The sequence below is a fragment of the Plectropomus leopardus genome, chromosome 10 (genome assembly GCF_026936395.1).
Source record: "Plectropomus leopardus strain MGB_pleo_1.0 chromosome 10, ASM2693639v1, whole genome shotgun sequence".
NCBI classification, from domain to species: domain Eukaryota; kingdom Metazoa; phylum Chordata; class Actinopteri; order Perciformes; family Serranidae; genus Plectropomus; species Plectropomus leopardus.
In genome coordinates, this window is record NC_142185.1 from 4,383,264 (window position 1) to 4,403,912 (window position 20,649).

Genomic DNA, 20,649 nt, shown 5'->3' on the forward strand with positions numbered 1-20,649 from the left:
ATGTGCCAGTGTCTTGCAATTTGTGAAACAGTTCTTACAAAGTTGCTTATTCCCTTTTTTTCCATGTTTTTTGAAAGAAACTGCACCACTTTGCCCAGGTTTCAAAGGTTTAAATACTTGTGAAAGAAAAGAAAAGTGATGAAGATTGTAGGATAAGCAGACCATGAAGTTATCTCAGTTTGATTGTTCTTTCAAGTAGGAAAAATAAATTACTTTTTTGTGTCTTCTGCAGTGACCCACGAACACCTGAAGGACCGTGCCTTGTTCAGTCTCCCTCCTCCACCACCAGGGGCCAACCCCACAGAGTACTACCACCTGATGGCTAGTGCAAGCCAGCGGAGCCCCTACGGCGACCTGCTGATGCAGAGCAGTGCAGCAGCGGCCGCAGCAGCAGCAGCAGCTCATCTACCAGATTACATCAGCCCCGTGGATGGTGAGAATAAAACAGGTTCCTTTTGACACAAAAACAGCTTCACGTCAGCTTCAAGTTTTTAACACATATTTTTATTGATTTTCAATTTTTAACACATTACATCTCTTTTATAGCATATATTGGTAACATTGTGGGTCACCCTTGAACAACATAACCCTCCCTCCCTCCTCCCTCCTCTCTCCTCCCTGAATTCTGAGACATCATTGATGGTAAATAACAAAACAATAGTAGTTGACAAATGATACTACCAATAATGACAGTAAATTACTTGTCTACATCCATGTGCGTAGATGTATGGTACATATTTACATATCATTAAAAAACACATGAAAATACATTGAAAAAAAGAAGGAAAAAAGAGAAAGAAAAGAAATAAAGGGAGGGTATGTTCTTGATTCCAAAAATTTGAGGAATAAATCCCATATCTTATGGTAGATATGACTCTTGATTGTGTATGTAAGCCTTTCAGCAGCTATGCAGGGGGAGAGTTCGGCTAACCATACCAACCAATGATGGACAATGAGCACTTTTCCAATGTCTAGCAATAAGACACTTTGTATGTATGAAAGAGAGGTTCAACAGCTTACTTTCATGAGTTCTCTGGGCCACCGTTTCTGGAATAGGTCCCAGAATACAGATCTCCATGTGCATCAGGATTTCTTTGTCTATAATATTGGAGATTATGTTAATTATGCTTATCTGAAATTCTTGTATAATGGTTACATTTCCAAATGCAATGGTACAAGGTACCTTTCACCATTCCACATTTTATACAGGTGTCTGCACTTGAGGGCAGCATCTGCACGCTGTGGTCCGTTTTCATTTATCCATCGCTCATTGCTTTATTGCATTTCGGTTCTCTAAATGCTTGTAGGTCTGTTCTGTTGCATCCAGAGGCAAGAGGAACAGAGATGTTCCAGACGAACTTGCAATTTGGTCTGACGATGCCAGGCTACACCTGAAGCATTTGAACATCATAAAATAGAAGACAGATGGACAGAATATTCCAGAGATGTGTTATCCTTAGTGTGTCACTTTGATATTTTCATGTCTAAATGATTAATTACCTCTAATTAACTCCCATCCCAGTAACACTAAAGCACATGCATGCCTTTCATCGCTGGTACAAGAGTAACAGACAGAATTAACAGCCATCTTGGCCTTTGTTCTCAGTACCAGGCATGTTGATACTATCCTCTTATTCTTCCTCTTGAGGCTTTTTCATGGAAGAGTTCACCACATCAAAGCTGCTGGAGCTCTTTGGACTTACACGTAGCATAGGGGCTAGTTGAGGGTGCATAAACACCACAAGCCCCAAGGCCAGGAGCTCGTAAAAACATGTTACTACCGTGTCTCTCATTCTGAGGGTGTTTCAGGTGTGTTTCTATTGTTATTACGAGTAACATCCGACAAAACAAATCCAGGGGAAGCATTAAAAAGGGCAGCGTGAGAGAGTGTAACCCTGAGAACTTTGAGTCGGCTCTCACTGTGTCATGCAGTTAAGGCAGGGATTAACCTCGCGGGCCGCATGCGCTGTCCACTTAATGGCAGGGATGAGGCGGCTTAACACTGACACACACACACACACACACACACACACACACACACACACACACAAATTAACAGCCAGGCAAATAGGCAGGCAAATGCTGACAAACTCTTACACGTGTTTGCACACAATCTCACAGAGACAGGCCTGTTCTTTCATGCCGGTCAGGGCCCCGGCCCTCTATCAAGATGACGGTCAGGCACCAGAACAGACGTTTGATTTCAGGAGGGAAACGCATCCAAGAAACCTTCAGCCCTTATGAATGGGTAACAGAAAGCGCACAGAGTGGAAAACTGTCCGTGAAAGTCAGCCTTTTCGATGCCTGATAATCAAATACTCCCCCTGGCAGGGACGCCCGCCCTGCTCCAGGAACACTCGCACTTTCTTTCATCCTGTCCAACCACCCACACAGAAATAAAAAAAAAAAAAGCTGCCCCATGCTTTTGACAGCATCACACTCCCAGAAGTGACTGCAAGACGCCAATACAGGTATCCTCAAGCACAGGAAGGAGAACACAGCAGAGAGATGCTAGATGCTTTTAGCAATTAATCTTTTATATGACCTCAGTTACCTAGTTAACAGAGTGGTGCTGAAAGGGAAGCAGAACTCTGAGGGGTTCTACTTTCAGGATTAGGAGTTTTACATTCAGAGTAAAATGTTTTTCTTTCAGGGTAAGGGGTTCTGCATTTAGAGTTAAATGGAAAACTTGGGGGGTTGTAATTTCCACTTTTAGGGCTAGGGGATCTGTTCTCAGGTTTAGGGGTTCTACTTTCTGGGTAAAGTGTTCTACGTTCAGGGCCAGGGTTCTACATTGAGGGTTAGGGTTCTATTTTCAGTGTTAAAGGCTAAAGTTTCAGGGTTGGGTGCTCTACTTATAGGGTTAGGGTTCTATTTTCAGGGTTGGGGTTCTATTCTCCGGGTAAGGAGCTCACTTTTAACAGGTTAGTTGAGGGGGAGTTAAGGGACCTCCTCCTCCCCCCTTTTTCCTCTACCTCCAACCACCTCATTGACCGCCGCCGTGCTGCCTTGCCCACACTTGTTTGGCGAGGCTGTTTGCTCAAATAGCCACAGCCCCCATCCTCCCTCATTCACCAACGCAGCGCTGCCACCGTCCCGGCAGCTTTTATTTAGTGTTCTACCACGCTAGGAGTGATGTGGTCAGGTTTGGGCCACTCTGCCAGTCTGGAGGCTCTTCCACTGCGGCCTCCAGACACAGGGCCCATATTGACCAAGGCGGCCAGCTAATGGCCATCGCGGGCAGCCTCAGTCTGAATCAAAGACCTCATTTACTGCCAGAGCGTGGGAGGAGGAGGAGTGGCAGAGGTGGCAAATATGTGCCTTATCCCTTACCGTTAGTTTTGGAAGGCAGTGCAGATACAACCCATATTAAAAATCAATTTATGCACTAATATTCAGCAGACCCACCGCAAAATCTTGGGGCCTTCAGTGAACCCATAGTATGGCTTCTCACCCGCCTGCCCCCTCCTACCCGTGTTTATCCTCTGGATGAGTGAAGTGCAAGGCTTACAGTCGAACCATGAAACACTGAATGCTGCTGTGCAGAGGTGCACTGGTGGAAAAGCTGTGAACTCATGCGTCAGGGGATTTATCAGTGCTGCAGGTCTTACTGTTCCACTTATGAATTTTAGGATTTACTGTTGGGCATGCCTCAAGTCGGACACTTAAACACAGGAATTTCTCTCCTTTATATATGGACTAAAACGTTTAAACATCATGCCATTCCACAGCTACAGACCGCCATAGACCTACCCAGCAAAATGGCTGTTTGATTGTTCCTGCTGTGTAAAGATCCATTACCTGCTTGCTGGCTTTTCCTCCAGCAGACTTGCCACATGACATTGTGATGGACAAGACTGCTAGACAAACACGGTGTTAGCAGCGGCTGTAAAGGCCTCGCTGAAACGCTCGGCTGCTTCTGTAAGTCGGCATCTGGCTTGTTTTTCACACATTAGTCATCTCCTGTCCTTATTAGAATAAAGTGGCATGGAGACTAAGATCAGCAAACAGAGCTTAAACAACAAAAATACATTTCACTCCAAAGACACACTGTTAAACAAATATAAACCTCAACAAGTCATTAACTACTACTGTCTTCTTTCTCTCTATCTGACAGTCTAAACCAGCCAGGGGTTTAGGATCATATTAGTTCTTCTTAAATCAAAAAGCTGGTTCAAATATTTCTTAAATCATATTTGCATCAGTATGATTTTGTTTTGCGGATTGACTAATCGGCTTGATTTCCTACAGAGGAATTTCTTCAAATTTCTCTCACACGTCCTCTTACACTCAAAAATGAAATGATTAGATATTTGTGGTCATAGGTGAAAGGTCAAGGTCACTGTGACCTCATCAGTCTTGTTTTTGTGAACACAATATCTCAAAAACCCCTTATGGGAATATCGTCAAACTTGGCACAAACGTTTATTTGAAGTATGTACAATGATTTTATTAGAATTCGTTAATCAAAAGTCAAGGTTATTGTGACCGTGCATCCATCTCATTCTTGTAGACTCAATATCTCAAGAATGCCTTGTTGAAGTGTCCAGTTGGACTCAAGACTGAACCCATTAGAGTCTGGTGATTAAAGGTAAAGGTCACTGTGATGTCACATAACCTGTGGTTAACTCAAGAATTTATACACTAATTGTGTCAGAATTTCAGATAAAATGATGAAGCAAAATCATTTTATATCCAAAAGGTCAAAGGTCAACTTAATTGCAATACAATAATGCTCTGCAAAAGCATTTTTCTGACCATTACTGAACTGAGCTCAGAAGCAGAAGAAGAAACATTTGGTTAGATGCTGAACTGGTGACACTAATCTTGCACCTGACTACAGCACCATTAGCCTTTTGTTTCAAACTTCTACATTTGAAAACATGATTTAAACATTTAGAACTAAATACGAGAAGAGGTGACTAGACTAGATGCCCTTTGTTTTTATCAGAAAAGTCTTTCCACATACTGTTTAGAGAGTGGGAAAGGATAAAAAAAAAAGTAAAACCATTTACCCATGCTCTGCTGGTCTCTGCACCCTGGTAGAAGGAAGACAGAGAGACATTAATTCCAATATGAGTGAAAAGACATGACAGCACAGTTAGCATTGGTACACCACCACTTCTGTAAGTATAAATAAAGTCACATTATGGTGTTTGACATTGGGCGGCATTGAGAAGGCTGTTTGTATATGAGCGAGCAGGTATGGAAGGGCTGGGTGGGCAGAGAAATATCAGAGCAGCTTGCGGGAAAACGCTGAAGCTCCCACGACAAAAGCAGCGGCCAAAGTAAATGTCTGCCATCTCGAGTAAAAAGATGTTAGTGTTGATGCAGCAGAGGGAATGAGGGAGATAGATTTGTGTACTGATGTGGTGGTGAGGAGTGAGGGGTTGAGGGTGGGGATGATGGGGTGGGGTGGGGGTGGGGTGGGGTGGGGGGGGTGCAGTCCCCTCAGACTGCATACACAAACACTTAACTATATGTTGGTTTGTGAGCACATGGGTGGAAGTGTGCACATAAACACACGGGCAACACAACGGTGGCTTTGGCCTGGACACTGGGGGCTCATAGAGGATTCAGCGCGAGCACCCTCGCTAATAAAATTCACAGTGTTAGTATTAGTGAGATTTAGCAAGGAAAATAAACATTTTTCAACTCTGACTGGCCTGTGGGGTGGCTCTGCTAACTGAAGATGTGGAGGCCTGGGGCCCTGCTGGCACAAGCACAAACTGCAGTAATGAGGGCGGTGTTATAATGGAGTGGGACTTTGCTGAGGCCTCTTCACCCCAGACAAGGTCAAGGTGAACAAGCTGGAGGGTGGGTGCCGGGTACAGGACTTTGCTTACATAATGATTTTATGTATTGTGAAAGCCTTGGTTTTTTTTGGAAGAAATTCAAAATATAAGTACTCAGCACCCATCATTTCTACTTTTTGTTAAGTTGTGACATACAGGTTGCCTGGCAGCTCAGTGGATAAAGCGGGTGCCCCATGTACAGAGGCTGTGTCCTGCTGCTACGTCCATCTCATCGTTTCTATCTGAAAAAGCTTCTCCTTTTGTCTGTGACCAACCTCAGCATCATCACCGATCAAATTAGGCAATTTGTTTCAAGTGTGCGCAAAATTAGCAGATGCTAAGATGCTGAGTCATAGAATGAGATAAAGGTAAAGGACTTGGTCATGTTTGTCCTCTGCCATATTAGGGAAGTAGCCTTCTTGCGTAGCCTTCAAGAAGGCGCTCCATGTGCTCAAAGCCGCGGTGACACCAAGAGCTAGCTGCTCCAGGGGATTAGCACAACCCTCCAATTAAAGTGCTTTCATTTTCCACAAAGTTAAAACAGAAGAGGCAAATGCTTAAAATAATCATACACACACACACACACTCTCTTCTCTCCCATCCTTTTTAATATATTTTTTTTCTTAACTGTATCAATGTGCACTGCAACGCCTGTAATTATGACCCTCTATATAAATCCAGATCCCACAATTACAACCAGCCCACGATGCAGTCCCACACAGAAACACACACACTCTCTCTCTCTCACACACACACACACACACACACACACACACATGCCATATTACCACATACTGCTGTGCCGCCATGGCCTGTGCAACATCTGTTTTCTCACTCCCTGCCGGAACCTGCTCACCCTTTCAATTATAACCGCCACCTATAAAACACTCTTTTACCAAGCGGTGAGAGTAGTGAGTACATGTTTGTGTGAAATCAGTAAAATTAGTTTAGACCAATGACATCTATTGTGACAACCCTGAGCTGAACAAAACTAGCTTGTCTGCACCTCACCTTTAGAAAAACGGACATTATAGGCATATAAACTTTGCTGCCGGAGGCATTACGAATTTTTCTGAGCTGAGGTTGATGTATGGATGGAGGGGGTGGTTTGATGATGGAGGCAGAGGGCGGGGATTTGGGCACAGTGCCCAGAAGGGTGAGGCAGGCGCCAGGCTAGCAGGCCACCAAGCTGCAAGGCCTGTTTCCTGCTTTATAAAGGGGAATATTAATACATGTATCTCCCATTAAATCTGTTAGCAACACGGCAAGCTCGCCTCGCTGCAAAAATTGTTGCAGCTGCACAACGTGTGCAGAGCAGAGCACAGCTTATCAGAATGATCTCCCCATTCATTGCCAGCCTCTCCACCAATCCTTTTTTTTTTGTTTGTTTTTTTTTGTGTGTTTGTGTTGTGTATCTTTTACTCCATCCCTACTCCTCTATGTAGTTTCCCATTTGAAACCTGAAGCAACATCACTTTTCTTGTGCAGTTTTCAGATGCCTTTTGCAAGTATGTAAACCTTTGAATTTTGAACAAAGAGGTGCGATTTCTTTCACAAACCAGTGGGGTGCAATGAGCAATTTGGTGAGAAATGTTTAAGAATTGCAAGAGATACTTGGATTAGAAGTTTTTTTTTTAGTTCTTTTTTTTTTTAAAGTACAGAAAATGTCTAGGGAAAAAAGAAAAAAGCAAGGGAAAAACTATATCCAGGGTTCCTGGTGATCCTTACAAAGGCATTGAATCTATTCACATAAAAATAAGGTTTTAATTGGTTTTAAAATAACCCAAAGCATTATATCAAATGTCTTAAAAATGCAAAGACAAGGGAAGAAGGTTATTTAAACTCTTCGACTGCATTTTAAAATCTCAAAATAATTTTAAAAATAATAATAATAATGATAATAATAATAATAATAATGATAATTTCTCAAATGGCTCTTGCTTTAAGATCACAACATGAGGATAGTGGAACCAATAACACCCATGTTTAAAAATAAGAAAGAGAACTCCATGGCACTCTCTCGAAATGTTAAAACACCTTTATTTCTACGGCATGGTCATGATGAATCTTAAAAACACACTTCGTCAGGGAGTCAAACCTTAGAAACATTAAAAAAGTCTTTAAAAGTCTTACATCTAAGTTGCCTATAGCTCTAGAAACCTTTTATATCTTTAATTCTCATAATTGATTTTAAAATTATGTTACAAAATTATTCGAATTTTTTAAGAACTTTTTCCAGGTCATACCTTTGTTGTCGTTGTTTTTTCAACTTTCCTGTTTTTTTAATCAATCCTCTGATAATTTTGTTGTATTTTTTACAAATTTCTTGCTAATTTGGGGTTAATCTCTTCTTTTGTTGCTCATTGCCTTCTTCCCAAAAGAAATCAAGCCAGTTCACTCAGTTTCTAAAGGGTTAACCAACAATGACACATTTATTTATTATCCCTAAAGAGGCAAATTCCTGTGGACCGTTTGTTGTTTTTGCCAACTCTTTCATACACATCTCTATCATCTCCGCCTTTTTTTTTTTTTTTTTTTTTCCAAGCCCTTCACTACTGTCGTCTGCCGTCTACCGTCCCGGGGGCCTTTTAACTAAGTGCATATGCCTCGGCTTTACGACTCGCCACCTCCAAACATAATAGTTTTGGAAGTAAGATCCTGCTTTATGGCTGTAGGTCTGGCGCGGTGATTATGGCGGTGCCTGGATTCATTTTGCTCAAGGGGTTGTGAGCCCCACCAGCCAAGAGTTGGGGATTGGTTACACATTGACAGCAGTGACATGCAGCAAACGTGTGCTTAGGTGAGTCGTGATGGGCCTATTATGAGTTTCCTGCCTCTCGCGCCTCTGATGATGTCTGCTATAAGAGCTAATTACACGCGTGTACAAAGACACATTGCCAGGTCTGCTCTCTGTCCCCTCACACTGTGAAGCAGCACCTGTTGGTCCCAAGCAAGTCATCTGTCTCTGTGAGAGTGGGAGCCTGTGACATTTAAAAGAAATAAATACACGTGAATGATGGACTATCAGTATGTATGGAAAAATAAATAGCTCTCTCTCCATGGGAAAGTACTTCCCCCTGTCGTTTTTCTTGCGCTTTCTATGAGAAGTAAATAGAGCAACAACCAGGTCTAAAAGAAGGCCATGAACTCTACCTTTGTGAGTCAGACTTGTTCTTTTTAATGGTATTCTGAGATCAATTTGTTTAAATTGCCTCCATTTAACTTGCCCAAGTACAGCGGTCTGAAAGAGATTGCTATCGGGGTAATTACTGAGAATGATTGGGGGCAATTCATTATGCATAAGAGGATGCGAATTTTAAATAGCTGTGTGTGTGTGTGTGTGTGTGTGCGTGCGTGCGTGCGTGCGTGCGTGTGCGTGTGTGTATGTGTCTGAGAGAGAGTGAGATGGAGGAGATAGAGTGTAGCTTAGCATGGCTATGACCTCCACTACAATGCTTCGGGCTGAATGTTACTTCGAACATGGGCCGGGGAAACTGCTGGCTTCCATTGAGGGCAGGTAGTATGAGGTACTTACACATTAGTACTCCAATCTGTTGACTCTGAGCCATGACAGGAGAGTCTGAGGTCTTTTTAATACTACACATAAGACATCATACATATGTTTTTATGCCTCCGCACTGGCAATAGACAAGTCAATGGCACTATGCGTTCAGGTTGTCCATCCGCTCCATTCCCATGAACGCGATATCTCAAGAACACCTTGAAAAAATGTCTCCAAATTTGGTACAAATACTCACATGGACTAAACAATTAACTGAATCAATTTTTTCACTGTGATGTTCCGTCTTATTCTTGTGAACACAATGTCTCAAAAACACCTTGGGAATTTCTTCAAATCTGGCACAAACGTTCACCTGCACTCAATGAAGTGATCAGATTTTAATGGTCAAGGGGTGATGGCCAACTTGCATCCGTCTCATTCTCATTACCATGTTTTCTCAAGAACATCCAGTCACCCATCCATTTTTCTATCGTCGTCTACATATTCGGGGCAGCAGACTGAGCAAGGCACTCCAGATATCCTTCTCTCCAGCAGCGCTTTCTTTCTCATTCTCATGAATACAATGGTTCAACAAGGCCCTTTAGGGAGTTTCCTCAAATTTGGCACAGACCTCTACTTAGACTTAAGAATGGACTTTAGTAATTCAAGATCAAAGGTCAAGGTCACTTTGACCTCACCAAACATGCTTTTGGCCAAAGCTCAATAATCCATACGCTAATTGTGTCAAAATTTCAAACAAATGTCTTATAGTATATAAAGATCAGTCCATCTATCCATCTATTGTCGCCTGCTTATCCAAGGCTGAAAAAAGATAGTAATGACGTTGTTATTCCAAAAGGTCAAAAGCCAGCTTCACTGTGAGGTCATAATGTTCTGCAAAAACCTTTAACTCATCATCATATCTCATGAACAGAAGGTCCGATACTGTATTGGTGACACTAATCTTGGGTGTCCACCTTGACAATGTGCTTAAAAATTGTGTCAATATTCTGTGCTTTCGGGGGGAAGATGTATGTAAAGCATCCAGTTTTCACAGACATTAATACTAATTCTAGTTTAGCATGCGGTTGATTTCTTTTTCATTTGTCTATATTGCCTCTCTTTGTGTCTGTGTCCAGTATCACGTTTCTCCAGCCCACGGTTGACACCCCGACTGAGCAGGAAAAGGGCACTGTCTATCTCCCCACTGTCAGATGCCAGCATTGACCTGCAGACCATGATCCGCACCTCACCCAACTCCCTGGTGGCCTACATCAACAACTCCCGCTCTAGCTCGGCTGCCAGCAGTTCCTATGGGCACCTTTCAGTCGGTGGGATCAGGTAGTCAAACAGTGATCATGCATACATATCCACTAATTACAAACAAGCATATATGCACATTCCCAGGCATATAGTACATACTTGAGAATACATAGTTGTTGAGATAATATCTTTGTGATACAGTACATGAAAAAAGCATGGTCTGCAGAGGGTTGCCAGATTTTGCAACAGTATTTAATGAAGCAAAACTGTTGGTATCTAGTTTCAGTAATTCTCTTACTGAAATCCAAAAAACAGATTTACCATTGACAATGATAAGTAGTATTTTAAACACATATACTTTTAAAAGTACTACCCTTTTGGTACCCTTCTGTATTTTTTAAGGCCAAAATCCTTTAGGGGATGGGTACATTTTCAGTATTTGTTAGTTTTGACATTATCTGCGAGTCATGCCCGTTAAGAACCCTTAGGAGTGATGAATTTAGAAGTCTGATTAAAGCAACAAATCCAACCTGTCCAGCACCTGAGAAATTTGCAGTTTAAGGTGTTGAAATCCAGGCCAGTTGGCCAGTCAGCAGAGATACTGTTGTTTGGGTGTCCTACAGCCCCTTTTTTATAAAATCCCAATGGTTGAGTACCCTGGTTTTAGGTACGAGAACAAGAAAAGATATTCCATACTTTTCAAATGTTTTATTATTCCTCTGTGCCACAGAGTTACATTTTTGTCCAAAAACTATTAAAAATACACAATTGAATGTGAACGCATTGATTGGCTGTCACAGCCGTCAATCATGGCGGAAAAGCCCTTTTTGTAGAATTTAATAACTCGATAAAACCGAACTTATCATAAAAACAAACACTTGAACAAACATCAGGGTAATGAGAACTACCTTCAGTGTCAGAAATCATCTTTGGGAAAAATTTAGTTGGCGTGTACTTTGAGTTTTTAGTTTGGCCTGTGTCCATTGAATAACATGGAGGGACAGACCTTAGGAACTATACTGCAGTCAGACACCAGGGGGCAATCCAGATTATAACATTCCACTTTTGGGGAACTGTCATGTCGTCCACCTGTATATACAGTCTATTGTATTATCATAAAAATATCAGTATGTAGGCAGTTTACACTGTGAGGTGACACCATATGTTAAAAGCATTCTACTGGCATCCTGTTAGCATGCTAGTAGCACAGCACATGGTGAGTATTAGCTCAAAACATCATTTGGCAGTGAGGCCCCATGTGGCAAAAAAAGGACAATTTGGTGCGCATCAGCTGGGACTCATTCTAATGATTCAAGTGTGGGTTTAGTCATTGCATGTTAGCCACTGGACAGAAGTCTCCATTCATAACTTCTTTCTTCCTTCTTGCTCAGTCCTTCGTTCAGCTTCCCTCATCCCATCAACCCCGTGGCATACCAGCAGCTGTTGTCCCAGCAGAGGAGTCTCAACGCCTTCGGCCACACGCCTCCTCTCATTCAACCATCGCCATCCTCCTTCTCGGCTCGCCAACACCCCCTCACTGCTTCACCTATGTCCGCCTCCCACAACAGCTCCAACTCTGAGACAAACCAGGTAACAGTGAGAGTATTTATACCTTCAGATGTTACACTTGTATAAGTATAACGTGCACAGATATAATGGCATCTACACCTCCACTTCCAATCTTTCTGTCCGTAGATTACGTTTATGGATGTGTAATGTAAACAATATACTGACACTTTCTCAAATATTTCAACTAAATGGGTTATTTTTCACTTTTAAGTGACAGATCTGATTTCTGACCATGTGAACAATGTAAGGTTCATAAATGTCTATCAGAGCTATACAGATATTTTGCGAGTATTGACATCACAGTTTTACAAGGATATCTTGATTTGTTTTCTGGAGACATCTCTCTTTTTTTCTCTTTGGCAGTTTTCCATAACCTGGTGATCAGACTGAACTGCAATTTTGATTTGCCTTCTCATTCAGTCTGACATCATGTTCATGTTCGCCAATTTCTGTTTTGGAGGGAGGTTATTGGGAGAGTATAAGCCTGCAGGGGATCATGGTTCAGTGTGTCTATCCGGAGCTGATCTCATATAGTACTGGACCAATCAGCCTTATATTGTCCATGCACATTTTATTTTACCATTTTAAATTTATTGGTTTGGCTGTAGGACAGGAAGCGGACGGGTATATACTTAATTCTGCCCACGAAGCATTAACAGATCTGGTGTTTTGTTTTGTTTTTTCGTTTCGTAAATGGACTATACTTGTATAGCGCTTTTCTAGTCTTATTGACCACATTCACCCATTCACACACACATTCACACACTGGTGGACGAGGCTACCGTACAAGGTGCCACCTGCTACACCATTCACACACACTCACACTCACACTCTGATGACGCAGCATCGGGAGCAATTTGAGGTTCAGTATCTTGCCTGAGGATACTTCGACATGTTGCCCGGAGGAGCTGGGGATTGAACCACTGACCTTCCGATTAGAGGATGACCCACTCAACCTCTGAGCCACAGCCGCCCAACGTAGTGGCCAAAAGTGGAATGACCTGTGCGGATCAGTTACATGAATCCCACAGTCAAGAAAGACTCATCCCCATTGACTTACATCAGGAAAGAGATGTCTGTGAATCAGTAAATATTTTTTTTAAATGACTCATTTCACTATTGTGATTTACATCATCCAGTTCAATAACATTTGTACAAATATACATATATACATACATATATACAAAATGGCAAGGCGGCGTAGCAGCCTTATATCCCGCCTTTAACAGGCATTCTAAATACAGCTAGTTCTAAAAGAGTATATTGAATGGACAAAAACTCATCTTTGAGGAGCTGGAATCAACATGTTAGGCATTTTGCTTCATGCATTACAAAATAATCAATCTATGGTCTAAATTGTCAACAGTTAAGGCCTATACTTGAAGTGAAGCCTAAAGTTACAATTTGTCATGAATGAAGTATTTTTTATAAATTGTCTCATGTCAGAAATATGCAGGAGGCTCCCTCCCAGTTCCATCTGTCTTACTTCCTACTGTCTCCTCCGTCTCTCTTTATCAGCCCACTGTATATACCACAGCGTAATGTAATGTAAACTTCCCCACTCCGTGAATCACTCCACCTCACACTGCTATCAGCTGCCTCCAGCTCGTTTTCAGCACTCCTGAACCACGCTAAGAGCATCCAAGAGTACACTGTATACATGCACCTTTATGCATACACTTCCGCACAAACATGACACCCCCCCCCCCTTTCACACACATACACAAATACACACTCAGCTTAATTTCAGCAGTGATCAGAACCATATTTCCCTTTTGGTGTTTGGCCAGCTGAATGAATCATCAAGGCCCCCAGAAATGCCAAACTGCACTGTAAGTCTGGGTGGGATTAGGAGACCCCCTCCAATGTTGGACCCGCTCCAACAAACTTCAATACACACACATACACAATAATTCATCAGCTGCTTTACATTTAATATCTTTTCTTTCCTTCATCTCCATTAGCGCTTTAACAGGCCTTGTGTGTCTTTGTCTTTCTGTCGTCTAAAGAAACTGTTGGCAGATCAAAGACCCCTACTCCCCCCAAACCCTGCCGCCTTCCCCCTCTGTACCGAGGGCAATAACTTCTCTTCTTTCATATTTCCTTGCGGCTTTGGCGATCATAGAGCAGTCTAAACTGTTTAGTCTCGGCGGCGGGTCCTAGTCTGACTTATGGGCTGCTGCGCCTGGTGCAACAAGGACTCCACACATCTCTTTGCAACTGGCCATCGAGCCAAAAACAATTGCATGGTATCTCTTTGGCTCGGTTATCTGATCCCCCTCCGCCGCTGACATGAGGTGACTTCATGGAATCTGGCGGTTTAATAAAGTGAGCGGATGGATAAATTAATAGGGGAATGAGTGGGAGGGCTAATGGATGGATGAAAGGTTGGTATGTTAGGAGTGATGGAATGATTCACTGATAGATTATGAATGAGTAGGTTGTTGGGTCAGTGGATGGATGTTGGTATAAATGGAGAGAAGTTTCCTAGAAATGATATGCATAAATGACAAAAGTTAGCCCACAGACTTGGGCGTCTTCAAATTTTTCATACCTCCATACCCTCTTGAAATATCGCTGGGGTATCGCTGGCGTTAGTCATTCTCCATAGTCTCTATCTGCTGTTGCTGGCCGTAACTTCTTGCTCGAGCTCAGTCTTTCAGCTCGGCTGCCTGTTCCTCCAGTAGAGACTGTAGACTGAACTCTGGTGGTGCTCGCTGTGCACTACTGTATATATGACGGCATTGAAAAACATACCTTTTTAATACCCTGGTATACAGTAATACAGTGATACCGCCCAAGTCCAGTCAGAAGAATGACGAAAACCTATTTTTCTCCAAGAAACTCCACAAGTGCATACTCTTGTTGTTATTATTCTGCTTATTTTCTACTTAAAAGAAAAGTGTCTCTTCAACCTTGTTTCTGCCCTAATCTGTCCTTCAGAATGCCAGTGGAGACCCAGCAGTGAGTAGCACAGTCAACCCATTGACTACCAAGAGGTCAAAGGTTAAGACAGAAGCAGAGGGTCCGCTGCCCATCTCACCATCCTCTCAGGCAAGAGAATCTAAAACTATGTGGCATAAGTAAAGAATCTTATATCCTGAAAAACAAAAAACAAATGCAACATTAGAAATTAGTCACCCAGGTTGCACTACACATTCCAAACCACGATCCTTCTGTTGAAGAATTTACTCTATGACCTTCAAAAAATCCTAATTACCTGCATGGATTTTATTTATTTATTTTATTTTTTTTTGTCACTTAGATATCTCTATTAGAGCTTCAGCTACTTACAGTGGAAAAATACTCCCCTTTTTAACTGCAGTTGCAAATTTGGCTTTAACTGATTATAGATAACAAAAATGCAGCTTTAATCAATGACAAGAGGTGTTGCCATGCATTGATATCAAGCAACAACTCATTATGATTAAGAAACAGATAAGATAAGAGAGATGCAAAACAGAACAGAATGTTTCTGGAACATATTGACCACAGATTCAGATAAAAGACGGATACACACATCTGGTCTGACAAAGTGCTGTACCCTTTCTTCAGGACCACAGTGGGGGGATCTTGGACCTGAGCGATGATCTGGACAAAGATGAGTGCAAACAGGAGCCAGAGGCCATATATGAGACCAACTGCCACTGGGAGGGCTGTACCAAGGAGTATGACACCCAGGACCAACTTGTTCATGTGAGTGATAAGCTTAGTATCTGTGTTCCCAGGGTCCTACATTCTCCAGATTAAAACCCTCTTAATAAGACACATTAAGGAGGCCTCTCAACGAGTTTTTATGTTCTCAGCAATGTTTTTCCCCTGGCTGAAATGTGTGTCTCCCCTGGTCAATATGTTGAAATGACTACAGTTTATTTTCTACTGATGTTAGACTGTTTTCTTGATTATAAGGCCTAGACACACCAAGAACTAGCAGTTACAAAGCCGACTAAGGTGTCACGTCGCCTGTGTCTCTGCTAAAAAGTTGCACATGAACGCACCACAAAGACCACAACCAACGGCCAACCAGCATTTATGTTCTTCACCTTTGTGAGAGGAAATACCTCCATAGTAGCAGATGGCGGTCATTTGTAACTGTCATTAAAAAAGGGAAACCGGAAGACCGTCATGACGCAAGTTAGCGCATTAACAACACAACGCTGAAATGTTGAAAGAACAAAGCAAATTGACCGTGTGCTTATGAATAATATTCCAACTGTCAGGAAACATTTCTGCTAAACAGCTCAATGGCTGAAGAAAAACAATCCTACCTAATAGAACAAGTTTGTTTCGACCTCACTACCTCTTCATTTTAACCTTCTCTTTTATATTCCTCATTTCATTTTCTGTTCGTCTTCTCGTGTGCTAAGCTGAACTGCCAATGAAACACTGATTCAATATGCTGAATCAGTGGAAGAAAAGATGACAAAGACCGACAGTGCGGCACACACAGCAGTAACTGAGGCAACAAAAGCTGATTGACAAACCTGCACGGTCGACCATTGGCTTGGTGTGTCAGGGCCTTTGGACATTGAAAACGCCACAGAAGCTGAATGAGATTTTTACCACTGAATCTGCATTTGAAATGTCCGTATCACTTTATTATTTAGTCCTCGTTAACACTTTCCCTGCCAGTGACAAGATTGTTCGACATTTACAGCACAACGCTTCCCCGCCAGATATTTCGTCAATCTAGGGCGTGCTGTTATGGATGTTGTGCAATAAAACAACTTTTCTGTGTCCAAAAACCAACGAACAAGGGTAACAGGAAGACAGGGCCACAAACTTGCCAACTTATCACTATTTAGCGGCTTTTCAGACCCGTTATTTTAAAAAGTAAAAGAAAAGACATATTTAGTAGCTTATTTAGATAATCAGGGAACAAGGGAGGAACACATCGTCATTGTTCACTGCTCAGAGCTACCACAGAACACCACCGTCTGCTTAGGGACTGTCCCAAAGGCTGTGGTGTTTACTGATATTTAATGCAAAATGTTTTGCTCTATAGTTCCACTTAACCTCAAACAATATTTTCAATATTATGTTTGTACACTCCAAGTTGACATCAGAAAAGAGGAGTAAAGAAAACAAAAAATGTACATATGAAATCGATTTGGCTCCTGAAAATTACTTAAATGTCATTTCATCCGCTTTTTGTCCAAATTTTAATTTTTATTTATTTATTGATTGATTGATGAAAATGCCCAATTTCATGTGTTGATAAAAAAAGGAATGGAAGAAGCTAGAAAAAAATGTTTTTTCATGTGTGAAAACAGATGATCTGCTCTTTATTTTAATGTTTTCATTGTTTATATATTCAAAACACAAAATATAAAAAAAATAATTTAAAATTCTTTTTTTTGGCTTTATTTGAGATAGGACAGTTTAAGCATGAGAGGGGAGGACATGCAGGGCCAAGGTTGGAATTGAACCCGCAAACGCTGTGGCAAGGATATAGCCTCAGTACATGGGGCACCTGCTTTACCAACTGAGCAACTGGGCGCCCCAAAACACAAAATATTCTTAAAAGATTGGTAAATATGACCAAAAATGCTAGCACTGGCTAGTAATAAAGGACCCTGGGAACATAGGGATGAATATTCTGACAGATATTGTTGACACCTATTCAGTCAAAGACTTAGTTGCACCTTTTTCTCTACAGCTAATTTCAAACTCTGCCATCAGAAATGTTGCATTTTATTGATTAAAAAGTGAAGAGTTCAAACGACTCTTCTGCTGCTCATTAAATCCATGCTGATTGAGTCGACTCAGAAAACTGTCCAGTAACTGATCCTTTCCTGTCAGGCTGACACGCGCAACGTTAATGAGCCTGCCGGCGCTCGCCAAATTCAAGCCCAAACCCTGCAGCTGTGCCCCCGTCCCCACCCCCCACCCTCAGCCCCATGACCCCTAACCCCTAACCTCTAACACTCCCCACCCCTAAAGCCCAGAGGGCCGGCCATAAATCCATCGTCATGCCAGGAGCTCTGGAGTTAGGGGACCTCATACTCCCCCCTTTTCCCACCAACTTCTCTTCTTGCTTTCCACTTTGTGAGCAGCTGTCAGTCCCCTCAGAGCCGTGGCAGGAGGGGCATGTGTCAGGTCCACAGACCCAGAGACTGATAGGAAGTCAGGACCAGAGTTACCTTTAAGAACTTTTGCCCCAACTCCAGTTCCCCAGCTGCAGACTCTGTGAGAGCTTGCCAGCATTTAGCGAACAGAGGATCGCTGGTCGGATCTTGGGTGTGGATGGACAACATGAGGCTGACACATTCTTAAATCCTCACAGGACGTGGGCTTTTTTTAAGGCCTCTGATTTCTATGAACTTTACAAAAACCAACTACCATAGTAATAGCCACTTTTTCTGCAAAAACTCCTGACGGCATCTCCCTAAGCACAGCCAGGGTTTAACACAAGGTTCATATCAGCAAAAATCAACCACACACCTGTGGGTTCTTCTGGCTTCTGCTTAAACCAAACGTAATCCGGTTTTTAGAGGCCCCAAATTACGGATTCACAGTTGTGTGTAACCTGAAAATAGAGGCCTCCGCTTGTTTCCATTCCTTCTCCTCCACCTTAAAATAGATCTTAGCAGAATAGCCAACCACTTTGCTTTTTTCGCTGGTGGAGAGGTGACCACATCAGTGGAGTGCCGGGGGCCTGGATGTCCTCAGGAAATGAAGTGGTTCCTCTGGGTGTGTGAATATTTGCGTGTGGTGCACAGGATGAGAGTTTTAAGTGTGTCTGCAAAGAAAAAATGTGTGTATTTGTCATTTGAGTTCAATAAAACCTGTTCGGTCTGAGGGTTTAATTAAGATAACTGAAGGAACTCTGACATTCTACTCTTCATAGTAGGAATAACTGACTGCCTCCTTCTCCAACTGTGCACATTATTCATTTTAACACAACAAAAAAAAAGTTTTACACTACTATACTGGCTAAAAAAAACCTTAAAGTCCAGGTGAAGGAAAAACAAGGACTCCTTTCTAAACACTTTATGCAATTTAGTAAATATTTTTCAAAAAGAAAAAATAAATAAAAATAATAATAAAAAGGGAACTGTGCTTCATTGTTGAGTTGGACCCGTGAACAGTTTTTCACCATTTCTGTGTCCAGGATTTTTTGGTGAGGCCAAAAAGCAAACTCAAAGACATCATAATTCCTTTACTGCTCTATAAAAATTAAGATGCCACAGCGAATTAATAGACTAACAAGTAGCTTAATAGAGCAGACACGACGCTAGCTTTACAGAGCAAAAAATTCTGTTTAGCTTTTCACCATTTTGAAATCTAATTTTTATTGACTTTGCAATTTTTTTTAATCATTCAAGTTTGGTTGGGCAGTTTTCTGTGGTTTGACAGGCTCATTACATGCTTTTATTTTTGCTTTACCTGGACTTTAGGCATCACACAGGAAACCATGTCCTTCACTGACTTCTGAATCCCTTTAAAGTAAGGAGGATGAAAGCTAAACACCAGTTGGTTACAAAATCCTCTTCCTGATCACTTTTACTGGGATCTGGGGAAGTTCCTCTTCCTTGAGAAACCAACACTCAGAGCCTGAAAAAACAAAACATGCTTTTATAGTTTTTTTGTCTCCTGTTGACAGATGCATAATAACTTCCAGCCATAATGGATGGCACCATCACTTACAATGTGTGTGTGTGTGTGTGTGTGTGTGTGTGTGTGTGTGTGTGTGTGTGTGTGTGTGTGTGTGTGTGTGTGTGTGTGTGTGTGTGTTTGTGTGTGTAGAATCTAATGGTGGGAAAAAAGACAGGAATTTGCTGACTCGTTTTTAGCAATACACACATAGTGTTGGTTTGTAGCTACTATTTACTTAAATCTCAGTGTCTGTATCACAAAGCATGTTGTGCTGCATTGTTCTGATTTTCATGAATGAAATTTTCTCCACAGCACATCAACAACGACCACATCCATGGAGAGAAGAAGGAGTTTGTGTGTCGCTGGCAGGAGTGTTCACGGGAGCAGAAGCCCTTCAAGGCTCAGTACATGCTGGTGGTCCACATGAGGCGTCACACAGGGGAGAAGCCACATAAATGCACAGTAAGAACCTCGTATTCCTGCAAAAAAGGGTAGTGAACTGTTAGTAACTAGCTGGCGAACTGACTGACTGGCCACAGGATCAACTGACTCACAGACTGATTTCTGCATTTAAAAGTGCACTTCAGCAATATCATCTGTCTTTTTATAATTGATGGACTTTGGATAGATGGATTTAAAAAAAAAAAGAATGTTCCAAATAAAGGCAGCAGAGGCTGAAATATCCTGATTTTTAGTTACAGGGAATGGATACTACATTTCCCATAATGCAACAATTGCTTTTGTTTAAATCTCCCTACTGGACGTCTATTTACACTCCACACCTTCAACTTGGAATGCAGATTTTTGGTTAAAAATGTAAAGTCTCAGAGCCCAAGCTTATATACCCTGATGACATCACAGTGACATCATCAGAGTTATTTTCTCAGACTTGACCAAACAACTCCAGAGTCAAAGTTAATA

General features: G+C 41.9%; 1 protein-coding gene across 2 annotated transcripts in view; it reads left to right on the top strand.

Annotated features, from left to right (window-relative positions):
• The window catches only part of gli2a (GLI family zinc finger 2a), a 114,078-nt gene that overhangs the window by 82,960 nt on the left and 10,469 nt on the right, over window positions 1-20,649 (top strand). For both annotated transcript variants that reach the window (XM_042494559.2, XM_088082863.1), the window contains 6 exons: window positions 233-433; window positions 10,437-10,638; window positions 11,952-12,150; window positions 15,073-15,183; window positions 15,685-15,825; window positions 20,041-20,190. In XM_042494559.2, coding sequence (XP_042350493.1) covers window positions 233-433; window positions 10,437-10,638; window positions 11,952-12,150; window positions 15,073-15,183; window positions 15,685-15,825; window positions 20,041-20,190 — 1,004 coding nt within the window. The remainder of the gene's footprint in view (window positions 1-232; window positions 434-10,436; window positions 10,639-11,951; window positions 12,151-15,072; window positions 15,184-15,684; window positions 15,826-20,040; window positions 20,191-20,649) is intronic.